At 36.2% G+C, this 20,948-nt stretch overlaps 1 protein-coding gene and 1 long non-coding RNA gene across 14 annotated transcripts; one reads left to right on the top strand and one right to left on the bottom strand.

The window, feature by feature from the left end:
• The first annotated feature begins 796 nt into the window (after window positions 1–796).
• On the top strand, window positions 797–4,194 carry NUDX25 (nudix hydrolase homolog 25). 2 transcript variants are annotated; one of them, XM_086572452.1, is made up of 7 exons: window positions 797–1,039; window positions 1,113–1,234; window positions 2,792–2,842; window positions 2,981–3,073; window positions 3,575–3,669; window positions 3,805–3,907; window positions 3,993–4,194. In XM_086572452.1, exons 2-7 carry the CDS (start codon window positions 1,169–1,171, stop codon window positions 4,071–4,073), a joined length of 489 nt encoding a protein of 162 aa, XP_086428578.1. In that variant the 5' UTR covers window positions 797–1,039; window positions 1,113–1,168; the 3' UTR covers window positions 4,074–4,194. The 2 variants fall into 2 exon arrangements, with proteins under 2 accessions (XP_086428578.1, XP_086429122.1); XM_086572996.1 differs by having other exon boundaries at window positions 801–1,039; window positions 1,108–1,234.
• Window positions 3,711–20,784, bottom strand: LOC147521039 (uncharacterized). Of its 12 annotated transcripts, none has more exons than XR_015203729.1 (9): window positions 20,451–20,782; window positions 18,914–20,079; window positions 18,690–18,817; window positions 17,624–17,723; window positions 7,183–7,276; window positions 7,016–7,114; window positions 4,954–6,881; window positions 4,570–4,819; window positions 3,711–3,912 (listed from the first exon to the last, which is right to left on the bottom strand). It is a non-coding gene; the product is annotated as an uncharacterized LOC147521039 (long non-coding RNA). The 12 variants fall into 12 exon arrangements; XR_015203562.1 differs by having other exon boundaries at window positions 4,954–6,874; window positions 20,451–20,781; XR_015202843.1 differs by having other exon boundaries at window positions 4,954–6,287; window positions 6,668–7,276; window positions 20,451–20,784.
• Window positions 20,785–20,948: the final 164 nt, after the last annotated feature.

Below are 20,948 nucleotides of genomic sequence, written 5' to 3'. Positions count from 1 at the left end.
AAAACAATGCGGGTCCTGGACCTTATATTTCTCAAATGTGAATATGTGATAGAAATATAGGATTTATTGGATTGCATCTGCTTCAGACAGGGATGGATCGGATTCAATCCTCTTTATATCTTCCAGATAGGCTGGGACTATTTTCAAAGCCACAACGTTTACCATTTACCACCACAACATTGGAGTCAACCACATAATATGGCTAGGACTATTAATTTTCTCTTAGAGCTGAGCGAGTCAGCTTCACTATGTTCAGGCTCAGCTTAGTTGCAACGTGAGCACGAGTGAGCCAGAAACAAGTTGACCTTGCGTAGCTTGCATGGTTCTTTAAGGCCTGGGCTACCCCGAGGATATCCTAATAGGGATGAGGGTCTCGAGACCGTTGGACATGTGATCCAACAGTCCGAAAATAAAAAACAAACTCCAACAGTCTCGGATCTCGTCCGTATGAGGATATCCTTGGAGTAGACGACCTCTTCGTTTAATTACTAGCTACTCAGCTAGTAGCTGAATTCTTATTCATAGTAGCATACTAACATGTTTACCAGCTATACTTGTTCATAGAGAACCTATTCTCTACAATTCTCCACCTTTGGAGCCCTGCTGCATTTCGTGACTCAAAAGGAACTCACAAACAAAATCCGCAATTTCATACACTAAAAGCCAATTTAACAACATCATATGTGCCCCCACCACGCACTTACAAGTCACTACCACCAACATCACATGAAATCAGCAGAATTTAAAGAAGATCAGGTACTATAAAGTCACTTTTTACATTCCAATAAGTCAACGCCTTTCCCACATTATAAGATTCTTCCATTCATTCATTCTCTTTCTTTCTCTCTCTTCCCACCACCTTTCCACCACATTGCCCTTCTCCCTCTGTTTCCTCTGTTTTGACTTCTAACATATATATGCACCAGCCTTTATTTCAGATTCTTGCTGACTTATCACACTATTTATTTAGTACTTGTTTTGTTCTCACACACTTTTTCTTTCATTCTTCTTAAGTTCCTTGGTGCGCAGGTTAAGTCATGTAAGTGAGTTAAACTCCATCTTTAATTCTTTATACTCCATCATAACACTCTCTTTCCCTGTTTCAAGAACAGAGGACGGGGTGGCTATTTCCCTTGCTTCAAGCTTTGGGTTTTTGTTGTGACAAAAAATGGAAGAAGTTCCAACTGGTTACAGACCCGACGTTGGTGTTTGTCTTATTAATTCTCAAAATCAGGTATGTTTTATTAATTCTTATAGTTTTCCTTCTCTTTGCTAACCAACTATGTTGTTTTATACTTATGAGAAGTGTTGTGGGGACATATATAATTTTGATACAAACAAACTCAGGTTACTGCACTAAGACGATTTTGATTATGCTTATGTTTTGGTGGTCATTCAATTTCTTATCAACAGGAATGTATAGAACTTTTGTATTTTCTATCCGAGGAGATTTCTTTTTTTTTCTTTTTTACCTTTTTCTTTTATCTAAAGACTGTGATGGTGTATTTTCATTCACTTTTTAAAGATCACTGCATAATATGATCTCTCACGCTGAGTCTAATGGTTCGGAGCGCTAAAACACCAAACCACAATAGCACAATGGATACAGTTAGGGGGATAGTGTTTATGGACCCAATGGATTTTCTTCTTCCCACTAGAAATATCAACCCATGCTAGCCACCATTACCACCAATGGTGGATGAGAAAAAAAAAAAAAAAAAAACTGGTAGCCACCACTTACAAAGGCATGTAGAATTTTATTTTAAATCTTCTTACTATTTTACCCTTTCTTCAACTCTATCGTAGATAAATAAATATGTACATAATGTAAAATACTAGGAATTTAGAGGTAATTGGACAAACTAAATTCTTGAAAATGAATTTGGTCAATTCGGTAAGGACACATTTTCTAACCGCTATTGTGAGTGGTGTGTGGAAAATGGTTTTTCAAATTCTGGCTACCACTTTTACTAGCATGTGGGTGGATTTCTTATACCACTTCTATTGGCGTGTAGAACATACACTATCTCGCTAAAATTGACAGTGTAGATAGGTAATAAAATAGCAATAGCATTAGCGGGTTAGTGTTTTGACGAACCATTGGATCACAATTTGCGTCATATTTGGGGGATGACACTGCATTGGACTTAGCCTAATGAAATATATACTTAGTTGTTTAATTGATCCACGGCTTAGAATCCGACTTGAGTACTGTGAGAGATAAGTTCTTAAAAATATCTTGGACCCCAAAGCATGGAAATGTCTCCCTTAGAGTGTGTGAAGGAGGCTACTTTGGGAGAAGTAGAAGAAATTAAAAGTCAGAGGGAATGAAGGAATGAAGCAAGGAAAATGGAATATGGATTTAGTCATCAGATTGACTGACTAGAATTAAAGATAAATTCCTTGACTGAACATATGGTCTAAAATTATGTAGATTGGTAAAACAATGGAATTCTAGTTGTTGAACCTAATATTTCAACACAGCGAATGAATGGGCTAGGAATTTTCTTTTTCACTTTCACTTTGTCCCACCATTTTCTTTTATGCTTTCTTCGCAATTCTCTCTTCACAGTCACTCCATGCTTGAGTGAGCCATTTCATCGACGAAATTGGTAGGACTTGTATTAGTCACCTGACACATGCATGATGGCACGAGGACTTGTTTGCTTCAATTTCTTTTTAACTGAATTTATGTACTTGTAGTTGTCTAGTTGCTTGTCTGTGCAAAAGGTGGTAAACTTTTTGTGTCTTTTTAAATGTAATAAATGGTGACTCTGTTAATCTCCTGCAGGTTTTTGTGGCTTCAAAATTGTATATGCCTGGAATATGGCAAATGCCTCAGGTATTTACACAATTACACTTGTTCAAACTTGATTAATTATTCCTATCTATGACCGGTGTTTTGAAGTTTGCGTCTCCTAGACCACAGTGCCTAAGTACTTGGAACTAACTTGACTCTTCCTTTGCATTTTGAATCTAGTGGGGCATTGAAGACAACGAAGATCCACTATCTGCAGCCCTTAGAGAATTACAGGAAGAGACTGGAGTGGTGTCAACTGAAATTGTCGCAGAGGTTAGACCTTAGGAATATGTTCTTACTGCTACAGTGTGCTACTCTTAATGACTTGTGAACAGTTTGAGGGTTTTGGTTCCTGGCAAGCTTGAAGCTCCATTAAGACTCGAGGCTATTGACTAAGGCCTATTTCTTACTTAAGCACTTTCTGTTCTATGATCACAAGTGTACATGTTTTTAGGCATTCTTCTTTACTTTGACATTTAAAAAAATCGAAAAAAGGAAAAATGTCCTAACTAGGTTAACAGTTCTTTCTATGAAATTCCGTTTAAGGCAACAGAATAACCAAAAAGGAATTGAGCGCAAGACAATGTTGCATAACCAGATTAATTCTGTTGTCTAAATTTTGAGTATCATAATAATTGCTGAACAGGAGGTACTCTAGAATACAGCAATCTAGTGATAAAGTTATGTGTTTAATCTCGATCTGCAGCTATTTTGGTTTCATGATACATTAAGCATCAACAGGTCATAGCTCTAATTGAAGTTTGATGTCAGCAGGCTCCACGGTGGTTGACCTATGACTTTCCTCCTTCTGTGAAGGCAAAAGTAAACCGTTTGTCAAGAGGCGAATGGCATGGACATGCACAAAAATGGTGAGGCATATTCTTGTTGTTAGAGTTTTAACACCTTCAAACAAATATTCAAGAAACTTATATTGGTTATGTTATGTACTGTACTTCAGATTCCACCTTTAGCCTTACAAAGAACTACTTGTTGGAATTTTCCAGGTTTCTTATGAGATTGACTGCAGACGACAGTGAGATAAAAATAGCAAGCAGTGAGGTAGACCCAGAATGGAAATGGACTCGCCCCGAGGAAGTCGTTGACCAGGTATGCTGCAAAAACACATGCTAGTGAAATTTAGTTCTGTGTTTATGATAAAATACCTTATAACGGAATGCGAGTTCTGATGCAGGCAGTGGACCACAAGAGAGAAATGTATGAGGAAGTTATGAGGATCTTCATGCCCTACTTCAATACAGCAAAGACAATGTAGATATTTGTACTTTTCATCCTACCCAAAAATCCAGGACGTGATTGTTTTCTCTTCTTTGTATACAGCGTATGAGATTATAAAACTCTTCAATCTTGACGTGAGTAAGATTTCTCTTGTTTGATTTTGTTTGCATTTAAGTGCTTTAGGGCGTATTGTTTAAAAATGATACAGATTCCATTGTGTCCTACGAGGCTATCTGGCTATGTGATTGTAACAGGAACATTCTAAGACCGTTTAACTGCAGTTAAAGGATAGAATGCATTTAACTACGATTGTAACAGGTACTTTCACCGCATTATTGCATTTTTGACGAAATAAGTCGGGTTTGTTACAAAACTAAACCACCTTCTACATATAGTGTTTTTGAATAATGATGTTTTCAAATTAATTTCAGAAACAGAAACATCAATTTACAAGTTTAGCGTTTAGGAGTATTAAAGATTCTAAAATTAATTTCAGAAACAAGGACATCAATCTACAAAGTATGCATACGTACCTCTAGCGCAGATGAAGCTAAGTCGGAACATTCAACGTTCATAGAGCAATTTGAGGCATGCAAAAGGTCCAGCTAAAAATCTAATGATAAGTGCTTCCAGTGGCAGATGAGTGAGTCACCTGAGGAAAATGCATTTCACCAAATCCAGTTCTGATTGCTAACAACAAAGAGTAGTGCCATTTCTTCTATGAGGCTGAAGCTTCAACCTAACAGATCATACATGCATGCCACTGCATTACTATAGAGACACCTGTTTATAATGAAGTTGAAACTTCAGTAGAAAAAAGGAAGAAATTAACAGAAAAGAACAGACCAGGTACTCAACTAAATAACAGCAAAAAAAAACAAGAAAAAAAATGAATGTCAAGTCCTCAGGTGATACACCTGCTGCGAAAATTGCCTCCATACATGCGCAAAACACAAGCTCTTTTCCACCTTGTGACCCCCACAAGTTTACCTTTACAGGGTTTTTGTTATTCCTGAAAACAAAAATATAGAAAATACTGAAAGAAACCACTACAGAAAAATGCGAATTATTATTTTTGAGTATAAAACTAACAAGACAAGAATACGTAAAGGCCGGGAAACTTTCGACATCAAGTAGAAATAACCTTCTCTACTTTACAGTCCCAAGCCAAAGACAGGATTCAAGAGAGAGCCGGCCCCAAAAACAAGGGAGAATAAAAAAGCTGCACCCATCAATGCATGGCTCAAGGATAAGGGCAATTCAATGATTCCTCTTCGGCATTCGGGTCCTTACCCTCTCTTTCGCGCCTATCCCCTCTTTCAGTACGTCTTCATAATCATAACAACAACTAAGGTAAAAGGAATCTGTATAATCATAATCATAACAACAACTGAGATAGAGATAATAATAAAACCAGCAGCAGCACCATCACTAAGGTAAAAGGTACATTGGAGAAAAAGGTTGGGGTTGTAAGCAAGCCAAGCATAACATTCAATCTCTCTCCAATATGGTTTATCAAACCAACTTTCCTGGTAAGCTCTACAAAAAATATTTGGCACAAAGAGAGGTACAAATACTACCCCGTCATCAACTTCTCATTAGTATTATACAGAATTAGCATGTTTCAATTAAATAATCCTAATATAATCGAAAAATAAATCAATAAGTTGACAAAATCACACCCTGGCGGGCGGGCGTAAGACCGAGCACTCTTTCGATTATATATTAGAGAGTCATTGGCATTGGTTATACAATCATTTTCACTTCATTGATCATATCAACATAAGAAAAAAAATCGACTTCATGCTTGTTCTCTCTGTTTGTCGTACTCATTTTAATTTTAACATCCCAACCATTAAACCAGGCAAAACTGGGAACTGATACAAAGACCTTAGGTCCCGATCCAAGGCCTAACCGGTGGGTGACTTGGACACCATCAACTCATGGTCTTCATTTGTAGTTAACATATTTCTCAGAAACAATACAAGGGTTGTTAATCACATTTATAAGACATTCTTCAGACTACTACTACAGGAGTATGGGCATATAAACTGAGCACAAACACAAGATCTTAAAATGTGGCATATAAACAACGTCCTTTATTATGGACGCTCCATTCAATCATTCGCTTCCACTTTCGGTACCTCATCCTATGTTCAACAACTTTCCCTTCCTCAAGTCACATTCCCAATTTTCCCGACAATATGTGGGACATCCCGACAAGTCCTTATGCACCGCCCAAATAGGGACACTTGCAAAAACAAATCAGTAAATAACAAAACAGAAAGAGCATCATAAAAAAGATATAATGCATGAAAATGTATTTATAAAAGCGGGCCAAAGCAAAAGTTTGAAAAGGAAAGTTGTGAGGGCTTAAACACATAAAAAGCAAAAACCAAGAAAATGGAAACAAACCAAGTAATCAAGTATGGAGAAAAAGGAAGAAATGGGTAAACCCAAGAAGAAGACGTAGAAAATATTGAATACCTACAAAAATGAAGATTTTTCTTGAAATATAACATAAGGCTAGTAAAAACGTCAACGCTGTGAAAACTTTCCAAGGGGTAAATCTAGATCACGTGGTCTGGATGTTCAAGACTCAAGAGACGCCAAAGTAGAAAGTAAACTTACCTCTCTCTGTTACAGTCCCAAGCCATAAACACAGGATCGAAGAAAGTGCGGCCCCAACACAAAGACTATAAAATTTGGCCCATCAACATATGTCAGTCAGTACTCTCCACTCTCAACCACTCGTGACAGATCACATATCCAGATTACAAGCTAGTCGTGCGTACGATCTAAGGTCAGGTCGTCTAAACGATCTAGAAAACGTAACCACTGCAAGCTAGTCAACAACGTAATTAATGACATATCATTATTTCGTAACGGCAGGAGTAAAAGCAATCATCAAGACAGCGAAAATTAAGATCTATGCCTATAAACGGAAACGTATTCTCCATTCTCAAAAGGGAGGCTTACATTTTCTCCATCTCCAACTCAATCACTCAAGATGAACTACGTCTGACTTGATTCCAGTTCATCAGAGAATTGGATACGTAGGCAGCTCAGAACACCGACCTGAGTTCAGTCAAACATCTTATACAAATCTTATTCTCCGAAATTGTAAGGTCGTGACTAAAATGTACCTTGACTTAAGGATAAGGGCAATTCATTGATTCCCTCTTTCTCATTCGGATCCTTACCCTCTATTCAGTGTTTATCCCCTCTTTGGTACGTGTTCTTGATCATCCCCCAACCATGCGTATAAATGTATAACATAAATGGGTATTGTCACACCCCGAATTTCGACAGAATTCGGAAAAACATTATTTGTTCCCGACTCTTCGATTTCCGAGGTGTGACGCACTCTCCACTCCCAAAAACCCATAAACAGTTTTAAAATATGCGGATAATTAAAAACCAATAAAAATTTTAACTTATACAAAGTCCTCTTCATTATAAAACAATTTACAAATGAAAATGCAAATAATATTATCTCAACTGAAAATCTATATCACCTCGAGGAAAACAAAAACACAACGAGATGCAATGCTTAAACCACAAGCAAAGAACCAATCTTCTTCATCACTAAACTCGTCAAGACTTATCAACTATGTTCATTTAATGAACACCGATAAGCAAACATGCAAATCGGGATTGAGATTATAAACAATCTTTGGTGTGAGTAGCCCTAAAATACAACATATAATTATACATATACATACACAATCCATACGGTAGGTTAGTTCCTCCATCGAGCCTTTAACTTTTAACGACTAATACAACATCCTTAAGTTCAATAATCTAGGCGGGTAGTTCCTCCACCGAGGGTTTAACTTCCCACTAACCACACAACAAACTATACACATCATAAATAAGACATGTAGTTCCTCCATCGAGGTTTAACTAAACAGGTTCTAACTAAACAAATAACCAACCAAACATATTACCATAATTAGATTATTTCGGGCTTTCTTTGCGTGTGTCCCTAAAATCACGTCAGTATCTATGTCTTACCTAGTTTCCGCGGCTACCACAATCGCAACCCAACGCCGAACATGTACATCCACATGCCTCCCTTACATAATGAGCCACTCCGTGCGTAACCACCCTGAGCGGGATGCCGCACACCAGGTAAATCCTCACACGGAAGCCAAATCTATGTAAGCACTGCCACTATTCGGCATAAAAATATTGCGCATCATCGTTCTATTTTGCGAACGGAATAATCAAGCCACTATTCGGCTACGCCAGGAGGGCCGCCCGAAGGCCATTCGAACTTTTAAGCAAACGCCCGGAAGGCGCGCCGAAGGCCATTCAAAGCGAAACGCCAGAAGGGCCAATCACATGAGTTGTGGTAGTCAGGTTCTAGGATTTTCGTTACGTAATTTATTCAGGTGTCATACATCTATGACTCATAAACATTTCTACTATATCACGTGCAGGTCAATTACCTTATTGCACTAAGCCACAATCTCTAGAAATATCTCAATATATCTCATAACCATATTTCATACTTTCACGTGCCAATATCTTATGCAGACTACACCACACTCACGGTGGGCAAATATTCACCAATGCTATATTAGCATCTCACATATAAAATAATGGAGTGTATATACATTTTCCAAGATATTGCATTAATATAAATATCCCAACATATGATATCATGTCATAATGCTTCAACGATCACATACATTTTTATTATAACGTATTAGGAATATAATGTCTCCTAACATCTCAATATCATCACGTGTCAAAAATACACAACATCAAGGTCAAATCTTTCTTAGATAATGACCACCAAATATATACTAGCTTCCACAGCATTTTATTACTATATGTGTCCATATAATATACACATAAAAGCGTAAGACAATTAAAATTCAGCAAATCCACAATCAAAGCCCAATATCTTTTACACACTACTCACGTCAAATCTAAATTAGATAATTTACCAACCAAGTTATACAATATCCGACAATATTTTATTACTATATATATCCATATAAACAAACATATGAAAAACTGGAAAAGTCAACATTCACAGTCAACGGTCAAAGTCAACGGTCAACAGTCAAAGTCAACGGTCAAAGGTCAACACCTCATGGTCAAGGTCAAACTCAACATGTCATGGTCAAAGTCAAACTTTCCTGGTCAAAGTCAAATGTGAAAGTCAACCGTCCATGGTCAAAGGTCAAAGTCAACCGTCAAAGTCAACGGTCGATGGTCAAAGTCAAACTGTCCTAGTCAAAAGTCAAACTGTCCAAGTCAAAGTCAAACTCAAACTGTCGTTTTCGTGTTCGACAAGTTCATGGTCATAGCCATGGGTCATGGCTAAGGCAAAGGTGCATGTAGCGTGGGCTCGTGGCTAAGGTCATGATTCGGACCAACCGCCGAGGCCCAACCTTAGACCCGAAAGTTTAAACATTGGAAACCCAAACAGATCTATTTTAAGTCCAATGGACTCGTCCCAAGCAATATTAAACGGGCCCAAAACGTTATAATCGAACCGCCCAAAACACAACCGAAGTTCACCCAAAAATTGAACCAAAACCGCCCAACAAAACAAATGAAACGGGCCCATAGACTAATACTAGAACCGGTCCAACAATACAAATATTAGAACCGGCCCAACAATCTAAACATATAGAAAAATGGCCCAACCACTTAAAACAAAAACCGCCCAAAACAAAACTTATGGTTTTGGCCCAAGGCCCAAAGCCCAAACCCGTCAATGTCATCTTCTTCTTCCCCATTCTCTCCTCCACCACCACCAAATCCGCCACCACTATCTCACCTCCCCCTCACATCGGGTTTGACTCCAAATGAAAAACCTAATAACTTTACTAAAAACAAAATCCCCAAAACATTCAATCTATATTTTTCTTCAACCTAGATCTAAAAGTTTTATCTGCCGCCATTAATGGTCGGGCCTCAAGCTTCCAAATGACCACTCAACATCAACCCAACTACCACCATACATCAACAATTCAAAATCCCAACCAAAACCGTTGGAACTAAAAAAAAACGCGAACTTGCATTATCACATAAAAGCGGTCGGCGCCATTAAAGCTTCCTCAAAGCTTTAGCGGCTTTCGTTCAACATCAACAATCGAAATCCCTCCAAACATCATCCCTAATGTTCAATCAACACAAAAAACAACAATCACAGTTCACCTATATTTTTAATGGCGATTTTTCTTCACCGCCATTAATGAGCTTTAAAAGCGGCTTCGTCAAGCAGCTGATGAGAACTCCAACAGGCCACCCAAGCAAACCTCCATAGCCAAACCCCACAATCCCTTACTCCCTCCCCGACATCATACAACCCAAAACAAACCCACCACGCGACAACATTAAAACGAAGTTCAATACAAAGTTAGTTTTGGCGGGTTTTCTCAACAAACCCGATTCCCGCCGTAGTTTCGACGGTTTAATAACTAATATAAAAATGGCATACTACTCTTACCTAGTTTTAACAGTTCAACAGACACCAAAGATAATGAACAAGAATCGAATTGAAAGAAAAACATGGGACGGTAAAATGTTCTTTGTACGGTGAAGTAGAAACGAACTACTCACCAGATTCACAACTCCTACTGAATTCCTCAGGGTCCGAATCGTTAGGCTCCACCATCCAAAGAAACCAAACTTTCTCGCCTCCATTTTTTAATATATTATTTTTCTCTGAACCCTATTTTCTAGAAAAATGTGTTTATATACTTGGGTCCGAAACCCAAGCCCAACACCGACTCGGGCCCAAAAACCAGGCCCACGTATCCCGAGTCCAATCCGACGAATTTTGAAAATAAATAATTAATTAATTAATTAATAAAATAGAAAAATACGTATTTAAAAATACGGGCGTTACAGCTATACACATCTCAAAAGAATCTCGTCCCGAGATTCGGAACTAAAGCTATACGGGCAAATAACGTTGGTTATTAACTTAGAACCTATACGAGAATGCACGTTGATTAAACTTAACCAAGATAACATTGATATTAATTATTATTATTATTTTTTTTAAATAATACCCGAATATATATCCTCATGCCATTACAAAACCTATTGCAGTTTAGCTGTCTATATTAAAACAATTATTACGGTCACTTAAACGCGGGAGGATAAATATATCATATCTCATTAGCATGCAATTTCTTGACCGAAGCGACTCTCGAAAAAATAATATTCTACGTAACTAATCAATAATATGGGGGTAAGTTCATCCCGGTATAAAACATTAGGGAGTCTTTCATTATCATGCATAAAAGAAAAATTAGTGTCCTAGCACACTTAAAACAAAAGTCACTCATGTCATTGATACTACAATAAACTTTATATTACTTTAGTCATGCTCTCAGAAATATTAAATTTAAAACAACCCTTGAATCCTAATTCATGCTTGCAACTGGATCAAATATAGCACGTATTCAAAAAATAATTTTTCATGTTCCTCTATCAAAATCATATAGACTGAAACAAAACAATTAAGAGTAAATACTCGAATATGCCAAAATCATGTGAAACTAATTTAACGATATTAATCAATCATGTCATAATTTATAGGCACGACACACTTATAAGAAAAAATAAAAATCCGTTTGTTGTGGAAATAACGATCATCATTATATTAAGACATCCTCTACATAAATTAAAAATAACAATTATCACCATTATTTTAATTAATCATTAGTAACGTGACCTTAAGAAAACAATCTACACATGCATGTTTTCTTGGTACAACAATATTAATCATCACATACGCACAGTAATAGTTCATCTATATACAATATATAAACGTGTATACGCAGGTATACACATCTCAAAAAGAATACACGTGTATACGCAAGTATACACATCTCAAAAAGAATACACGTGTATACGCAAGTATACACATCTCAAAAAGAATACACGTATATTTTATTATTATATTCAATCTATTTCTAACTAATCACCTCTAACAGATTAATCTCTTATACTTTAAAAATATTATCCATCCATTACAATGTACGAGTGAGGCGAGATAGTTCCTCCAACACCGAGGCAATTAGTTCCTTACTCAGTACGTCACAAAGTCATCAGTTAATGCAGCTCATTCAATATAGATTAAAATATCTTATTATTTCTTGAATAATATCATAACACTCAAATACAAAGTTCACAGACATGTGGTCGTACTTAATCCATACTCCACATGAAAATGATCACCAACAACAAAACAACATTTTAGCAGCACACATCATTTGGATCAAATCCGTTAATAATTAATATATTACCCATATAACCACTCCTTATATGATAAGGAAAAATAAAAATAATTTCATATCCACTCCACAAGAGTAACTAATATAAATATACACATTACACTTACAATCCAATCAAGAAAAATATTGACTCTCTTTGTTTCTATATCTATTTCATTTTATTTGTAAAAATAAAACAACTAGCGGAAATAGTTTTGAAAATAAAACTCCTTAAACACTACCCATAAACCACGATCCGAGAATCACCTAGACTCACCTAAGTCTAAGCTAACCAAATGCTCCGATGCTAAACCTGTCACACCCGAATTTTCGATGAATCGGAAAAACATTATTTGTTCCCGACTCTTCGATTCGAGAGGTGTGACGACTTCTCCACTCCCAAAACCCATAAAGCGGTTTAAAAATATGCGGATAATTAAAACCAATAAAAATTTTAACTTATACAAAGTCCTCTTCATTATAAAACAATTTACAAATGAAAATGCAAATAATATTATCTCAACTGAAAATCTATATCACCTCGAGGAAAACAAAACACAACACGAGATGCAATGCTAACAAAAACCACAAGCAAAGAACCAATCTTCTTCATCACTAAAACTGTCAAGACTTATCAACTATGTTCATTTAATGAACACACCCGATAAGCAAACATGCAAATCGGTTGATTATAAACAATCTTTGGTGTGAGTAGCCCTAAAATACAACATATAATTATACATATACATACACAATCCATACGGCAGTTAGTTCCTCCATCGAGGCGCCTTAACTTTTAACGACTAATACAACATCCTTAAGTTCAATAATCTAGGCAGGTAGTTCCTCCACTGCGGCGCCTTAACTTCCCACTAACCACACAACAAACTATACACATCATAAATAAGACATGTAGTTCCTCCATCGAGTAAGGTTTAAAGGTTCTAACTAAACAAATAACCAACCAAACATATTACCATAATTAGATTATTTCGGGCTTTCTTTGCGTGTCCCTAAAATCCGCGTCGTATCTATGTCTTTACCTAGTTTCCACCTGGCTACCAACCCATGACCCAGCGCCCGAACATGTACATCCACATGCCTCCCTTACATAATGAGCCACTCCGATGCGTAACCACCACCTGGCGGGATGCCGCGACACCGTAAATCCTCACACGGAAGCCAAATCTATGTAAACCGCGCCACTATTCGGCATAAAATATTAGCGATCATCGTTCTATTTTTGCGAACGGAATAATCAAGCCATTATTCGATTTCGCCCGGAGAGGGCGCCGAAGGCCATTCACCTTAAAGCGAACGCCCGGAAGAAGGCGCGAAGGCCATTCAAATTAAGCGAAGCGCCGGGAAGGGCCAATCACATGAGTTGTGGTAGTCGGGGTTCAGGATTTTCGTTACGTAATTTATTCGGTGTCATACATCTATGACTCATAAACATTTCTACTATATCGCGTCGCGGGTCAATTACCTTATTGCACTAAGCCACAATCTCTAGAAATATCTCAATATATCTCATAACCATATTTCATACTTTCACGTGTCAATATCTTATTGCACTACACCACACTCACGTGGGCAAATATTCACCAATGCTATATTAGCATCTCACATATAAAATAATGGAGTGTATATACATTTCTCCAAGATATTGCATTAATATAAATATCCCAACATATGATATCATGTCATAATGCTTCAACGTATCACATACATTTTATTTTAGCGTTATTAGGAATATAATGTCTCCTAACATCTCAATATCATCACGTGTCAAAAATACACAACATCAAGGTCAAATCTTTCTTAGATAATGACCACCAAATATATACTAGTTTTCCAAACCATTTTATTACTTATATATATGTCCATATAATATACACATAAAGCGTAGTACAATTAAGCGATCCCACGGTCCACAATCAAAGCCCGATATATCTTTCACACTACTACTTCACGTCAAATCTAAATTAGATAATTTACCAACCAAGTTATACAATATCCAACAATATTTTATTACTATATATATCCATATAAACAAACATATGAAAAGCTGGAAAAGTCAACATTCGCGGTCAACGGCGGTCAAAGTCAACGGTCGCACCAAAAGTCAAGTCGGTCAAAGGTCAACACCTCATGGTCAAGGTCAAACTCAACATGTCATGGTCAAAGTCAAACTTTCTGGTCAAAGTCAAATGTGAAAGTCAACCGTCCATGGTCAAAGGTCAAAGTCAACCGTCAAAGTCGGCGGTCGATGGTCAAAGTCAAAGCTGTCCTAGTCAAAAGTCAAACTGTCCAAGTCAAAGTCAAACTCAATTTGTCGTTTTCATGTGTTCATGACAAGTTCATGGTCATAGCCATGGCCGTAAGATTAAAAGGCATTTAAGGCGAAAGGTCGTATGGCTCGTGGGCTCGTGGTTAAAGGTCATGATTCGGACCTGGTGGCCGATTTTCCAACCTTAGAACCCGAAAAGTTTAAACATTGGAAAACCCAAACGGATCTATTTTAAGTCCAATGGGTACGGTCCAAACAATATTAAACGGGCCCAAAACATTATCTGGGCCCGCCCAAAACACAATTTGAGTTCGGCCAAAATTGAACCAAAACCGCCCAACAAAACAAATGAAGCGGGCCCATAGACTAATACTAGAACCGGTCAACAATTACAAATATTAGAACCGGCCCAACAATCTAAACATATAGAAAAATGGCCCAACCACTTTAAAACAATTTGGCCTAAAACAAAAACTTATGGTTTTTAAGGCCCAAAGCCCAAACCGAGCCGGTGTCATCTTCTTCCCCGATTCTCTCCTCCACCGGCCCACCAAATCCGCCACCACTATCTCCCTCCCCTCACATCGGTTTGACTCCAAATGAAAAACCTAATAACTTTACTAAAACAAAATCCCCAAAACATTCAATCTATATTTTTTCTTCAACCTAGATCTAAAAGTTTTATTGCCGCCATTAATGGCGGGCCTCAAGCTTCCAACGGCCCACTCAACATCAACCCAACTACCACCATACATCAACAATTCAAAATCCCAACCAAAACCGTTGGAACTACAAAAAAAACAACTTGCAAGTATCCACGATAAAAGCGGTCGGAGCGCCATTAAAGCTTCCCTCAAAGCTTTAGCGGTTTTCGCTCAACATCAACAATCGAAATCCCTCCAAACATCATCCCCAATGTTCAATCAACACAAAAAAACAACAATCACAGTTCACCTATATTTTTAATGGCGATTTTTCTTCGCCGCCATTAATGAGCGCTTCGACGGTTCGTCAAGCGCTGAGAACTCAACGGGCCACCAAGCAAACCTCCATAGCCAAACCTACAATCCCTTTACTCCCTCCCCGACATCATACAACCCAAAACAAACCCACCCACGCACATGATAAAAGCGAGTTCAATACAAAGTTAGTTTGGTAGTGCGCCCTCTCAATGACCCGCCGTAGTTTCGACGGTTTAATAACTCAAAATGGCATACTACTCTTACCTAGTTTTAGCAGTTCAACGGGACACCAAAGATAATGAAGCGAACGAATTGAAAGAAAACATGGGATAAAAAATGTTAACGTATACGGTGAAGTAGAAGCGAACTACTCACTGTATTCACAGCTCTCCTACGAATTCCTCCGGTCCGAATCGTAGGTGCTCCACCATCCAAAAACCAAACTTCTCTCTGCGCCTCCATTTTTTAATATATTATTTTTTCACGAACCCTATTTTTCAGAAAAATGTGTTTATATACTTGGGTCGAAACCCCAAGCCCAATGACCGACTTCGGCCCAAAACCAGCCCACGTATCCCGGAGTCCAATCCGGCCAATTTTGAAAATAAATAAATAAATAATTAATTAATAAAATAGAAAAATACGTATTTAAAAATACGGGCGTTACAGGTATGTAGGAAATTGAAGACAATAGGGAAGAATGATGAATACAAAAATAAAAAATATATGACCAATATGTAGGTTTCAAAATCAGACTTTATCCACAGTCCTTATAAAAGGACTAATTACATAAAAAGCAATATCAAAAACATGTTACGAAAATGGAGGACTAAGAATGAAAAGTTAAAAGAATAGTTTTTTAGCTTTACCCCCCAGAATTTAGGCCAATTAACTTTATCCCCCCATTTCTTTCATTTAGAGGTTTACCATCCGAAGGCCATACACCATCACTACCATCACTGTAGCATTATCTTCGCCAAGCCATACACCACTACCACATAAAAAGACTTCATTATCTTTTACAGTTAGTTTTCTTCTAGCATACATGTAGTTTTTAACAACCGTGAAATTAATTATGTAATTTCATAATGTGAAGGGTGTGGATGTCATTTGATATTGGAAGTAGCCGTCAGATAGAGTTCACAAGATCATGACATATGTCCTAGATGATTTGAATTCCAATTTTGTATTTATCAAAGTCACTGGATATTTATGTAATTATTATACCTAAAAAAGGGTATTAGAGTCTTTTCATTTGTCTTTACCAAAAACATCACGGTCAAACTCAGTTGACTTGGATATGTTGTAGTCTGGGGGGTAAATCTCTAGATAAAAGAATTAGGGGGGTAAAGCTAATTGGCCTAAGTTCTAGGGGGGTAAATCTCTAGATGAAAGAACTAGGGGGATAAAGCTAATTGGCCCAAATTCTGGGGGTAAAGCTAGAAAACTATTAAAAGGGCAAAGGGCAATGAATTTTTTTTACACGCATTGACCAAAAAGATAACAGTTGACTTGCATGTGGTACCTTGTTAGCAATTCTCCGAATTATTCGCGAATCGAATTTTTGAAGGGCAAAACGAATACTTCCGTATGTTTGAAAGATTCACAATAATTCGCGGTTTTTTGCCTTGAAATGAATAATACAAATTTTTGCTAAAAAAAAATGAATTAAAATTTGGTTGCGTTTTTGTTATTTTTTATGTATTTTATGTCCTCATTCTTACTTTAAGTCCTTCGCTCTTACATTTTTAGTGATAAATTAATCCAAAAGCTTTGTTTTTTATACTTTTTGGGCAATATTTAAATTGTCATGTCATGGTGTGTGTGTATTTTGAAATTTGAACGGTAATTTCAATCCAATAACAAATAAATGAAGGTACCTATGTGGATCATTCAATTGGTTTCAATGTTTTTGTAGCTAAATTGTTTAGATATGTTTGTTATGTTGTAAAGAATGACAACTATTATTAATATTTACTAACATAATATCATGAATTTTTTACTTCCGAATTTTTGCAACCAAACGTTTAAAATGCATATTAATTAAACACCGCATAATTGCTATATTACGAATTTTTTACCGTACCGTTTTTTTGAATCACCGAATAATTCACGAATTATTCCCGTACCGAATTTTTGTCGTATCCTGAATTGCTAATAAGGATTGAACCTGTGTAGTAGACAACCTGTTACACAAAGGGACTGAGTTAGGATTCTACTAAAAGTTAACTACTTAAGCACTTAAGTCATTAATTGATAATATTATGTCTATATATATCTATATAATATAGTCGACAAGTTTACAACAATTCAACAAATTGTTAATTTTCTATAATGTTATAAGTCTATATAATCCTACTATCATGTGGAGAAAACTATAAAATGTTAACATTGAAAGTAAAAAATTATATTGTTTTATTTTATTTTTTTTAAGTAGAAATTTTATTGATAATGATAATGAGTTTTAATTACAAATAATTAGGACAAACGTGCAACAAGCTGTGCCGCAAGTCTTTTTTTTTTTTTTTTTTTTTTGGTTGATGTCTGACGCTTGTTTAAAAATTAAGAGTGAAAGAAAGGAGGGAGAACTTACTAGTTGGACTTTGGGTTTTTGGCTATTTGTTTTAATCTTATTAACCTATCAAACATTCAAAGACACATTTGTCCCTATTTAATGGTTTTGGACTCAAATAAATGATAAATGATAATTTTGTAAGGGCAAAAAGAAAATTTAAAAAAACGTTGGTTTATTGGAATGTTTTTTATTATTTTTTTTTATACTATTTTTTTTTGTTAATTATATTTTCACTCTAGTTGTGAAAATTTTAAGAGTGTGGTAGTGGAAGTTTGCTAAAAAAATTAGGGGTGCGAGTCTTTATAATTTGAAATTTTTTCTAGACAATTGATTATGTTGTAGTGGATATTTTCTAATTTCAGGAGGTGCGACCACCCCTACATGCACCCACCTATATCCATCTATGATGTTACAATAAACAAATGTTATATAGACCACAGAATTGATTGAAGAAAGAGCAATTTTACACCATAGAAAATTACTCTGCCTATCCTTATTATCTAAAAAACTTACTAATAATTGACTAAGTATAGAACGTATTAAATAACAAAAAGACACCCAATTTTATATTGACTACCTTCAAGAAAGTGTCATCCAATCGAATTCCATAAACGAGAGAAAGAACCCTTGACGCAAATATGATTACATGAATACGGTTGGGTAGAGTGGCATTGATAATAAGCATCTTGTCTTTATTACTTCACGCTGCCCAAAAAAAACAAATTATAACACGTACTATACACATAGACCACAAGATATATACAAGAAAATACAATGCGGTGAAAGTTGAACATTTGTTACCAAGCTGTAAAGCGGAGACAGATATCTCAACACAGATATAACGGTCCCAAAAACCCCAACAAATTGATGTCTCTAGTTCAGATTGTGATATCTTTTGAGAGTCACTAGAACGTCAATGCTAAGCAGCAGGAAAGCAACTGCCACCAATGTAATTAAGAAGAACTTTCGAGTTTGTGAATAGTACAGGTACACGACTACATAGCCGATAGTAAGCCTTGTTAGCAATTCGCTGAATTATTTGCGAATCGAATTTTTGAAAGGAAATATGTATAATACTTCCGAATGTTTCAAAGATTCGGAATAATTCGCGATTTTTTGCTTTGAAATGAATAATTCAATTTTTGGTGAATTTTTCAAAAATTTGGCTCCAAAAAATAAATAAATGAAAATTCAGTTGCGCTTTTGTTATTTTTTATGTATTTTATATCCTCACTCTTACTTTTAGTGCCCCACTCTTACATTTTTAGTGATAAATTAATCCAAAAATTTTACTTTTATATTTTTTGGATAATGTTTAAATTGTCATGTCATGGTATGTGTATTTTGAAGTTTGAATTGTAATTTCAATCCAATAACAATGTTTTCGTAGCTAAATTGCTTGAATATGTTTGTTATGTTGTAAAGAATGACAACTATTATTAATATTTACTAACATAATATCACGAATTTTTTACTTCCGAATTTTTGCAACAAAACGTTTAAAACACGTATTAATTAAACACCGTATAATTGTCGTATTGCAAATTTTTGACCGTACCGTTTTTTTGAGTCGCCGAATAATTTTTGAATTATTCTCATACCAAATTTTTGTCGTATCCCAAATTGCTAATAAGGATGTGGTGTGATCTGGGGGTAAACATTTAGATGAAATAATTATGGAGGTAAAGCTAATTGGCCTAAGTTTTGAGAGAGTAAAAACTAGAAAACTGTTAAAAGAAATGGAAACACTTACTTAGAAAGCGAAAGTGAAGAAAGGAAAGGCAGTGTTATGACTCGAAAAACAAGAAGTAGCCAGAAAGAAAATGTCCAATACAGGGGCCAACAATTCAAGACTTGAGGAATCACAAGGATCGTTCTTTGGTTTCTGTTCTCTTTCATGTCCTCATCCTCTTTATAACGCTTTCCCATTCGTAAGGTCGTGTTAATAAAATCCTTTTCCACCGTCCCTAAAAGGACTCGTATCACAATAAAAAAACATTAAAAAAAAAAGCAAAACACAAACATAAAAATACCAAAAATACAAGGCGTGTGATTTATCATAAAAAACCTTCGTCTAGAATGAAATAGGTCCATGAAAAATATTTAGACAAAAGATTAGATACTTGGACGAATAAATACTGAAAAGTTTGAACCGTGAAGGCCATAGAAATATGATCGAAGAAGTTGATAAAACACACACACATACATACAAACAAGAACCAAAGCTAGTTCAAACAAAACACAGATGAATTTAAGGTTCTGACTTCTAAGCAAGTAAAATTAAGCACTACACTTATCAAAAGAAAATCTCCAGAACTCAAAAGAATTCGATACATACCTTTTTCTTCATGTTCGTCCGCTCGAATCAATTTACTTTCTGGACCCTTTTATTTATAGGACCAGGTAGCGTAGGAAATAAGCACGTACAGAGTTAGCTTAACAATTAACCCCCGCGTGGGAAATACACACCGCGATATATATATATATATATACAAGATTCAAGACTGATTCCTACTAACGTGAAAGACCGAACTAAAACCTGCCTGGCCTTTTGTTGGTTTCAAAATGTATCAATTTTTATTTTTTGATCAGTAAATGTATAACTTTGACATGGACTTCAATGATTTCGATCATGGTGGATTTAATAAGCCAAGTACAAATATTCCAGCGGAGCCAAGTACAAAATATTCCAGTGGGACTTCTTTTAGTGCGCCTTCGAAAAAGCAGTTCTCAAGCTGCAGCCAGATCATCGATGTTTAACCTTTAACTCACATAGCTTGATTCAGATATATATCTACTTTAAAGACATGCTTTAAATCATATTTGCAGCTAGAAC

Source organism: Coptis chinensis, chromosome 1 (assembly GCF_015680905.1).
Source record: "Coptis chinensis isolate HL-2020 chromosome 1, ASM1568090v1, whole genome shotgun sequence".
In the NCBI taxonomy this organism is placed as follows: Eukaryota; Viridiplantae; Streptophyta; class Magnoliopsida; order Ranunculales; family Ranunculaceae; genus Coptis; species Coptis chinensis.
The sequence above is the reverse complement of the archived record's forward strand: the minus strand, read 5'-3'. Positions and strand labels throughout refer to the sequence as shown.

Coding starts and splice junctions, on each gene's coding strand:
- NUDX25 (XM_086572452.1), top strand. CDS start 1,169: ATGGAAGAAGTTCCAACTGGTTACAGACCCGACGTTGGTGTTTGTCTT. Junction 2,843..2,980: donor GAATATGGCAAATGCCTCAG/GTATTTACACAA, acceptor TTTTGAATCTAG/TGGGGCATTGAAGACAACGA. Junction 3,908..3,992: donor CCGAGGAAGTCGTTGACCAG/GTATGCTGCAAA, acceptor GTTCTGATGCAG/GCAGTGGACCACAAGAGAGA.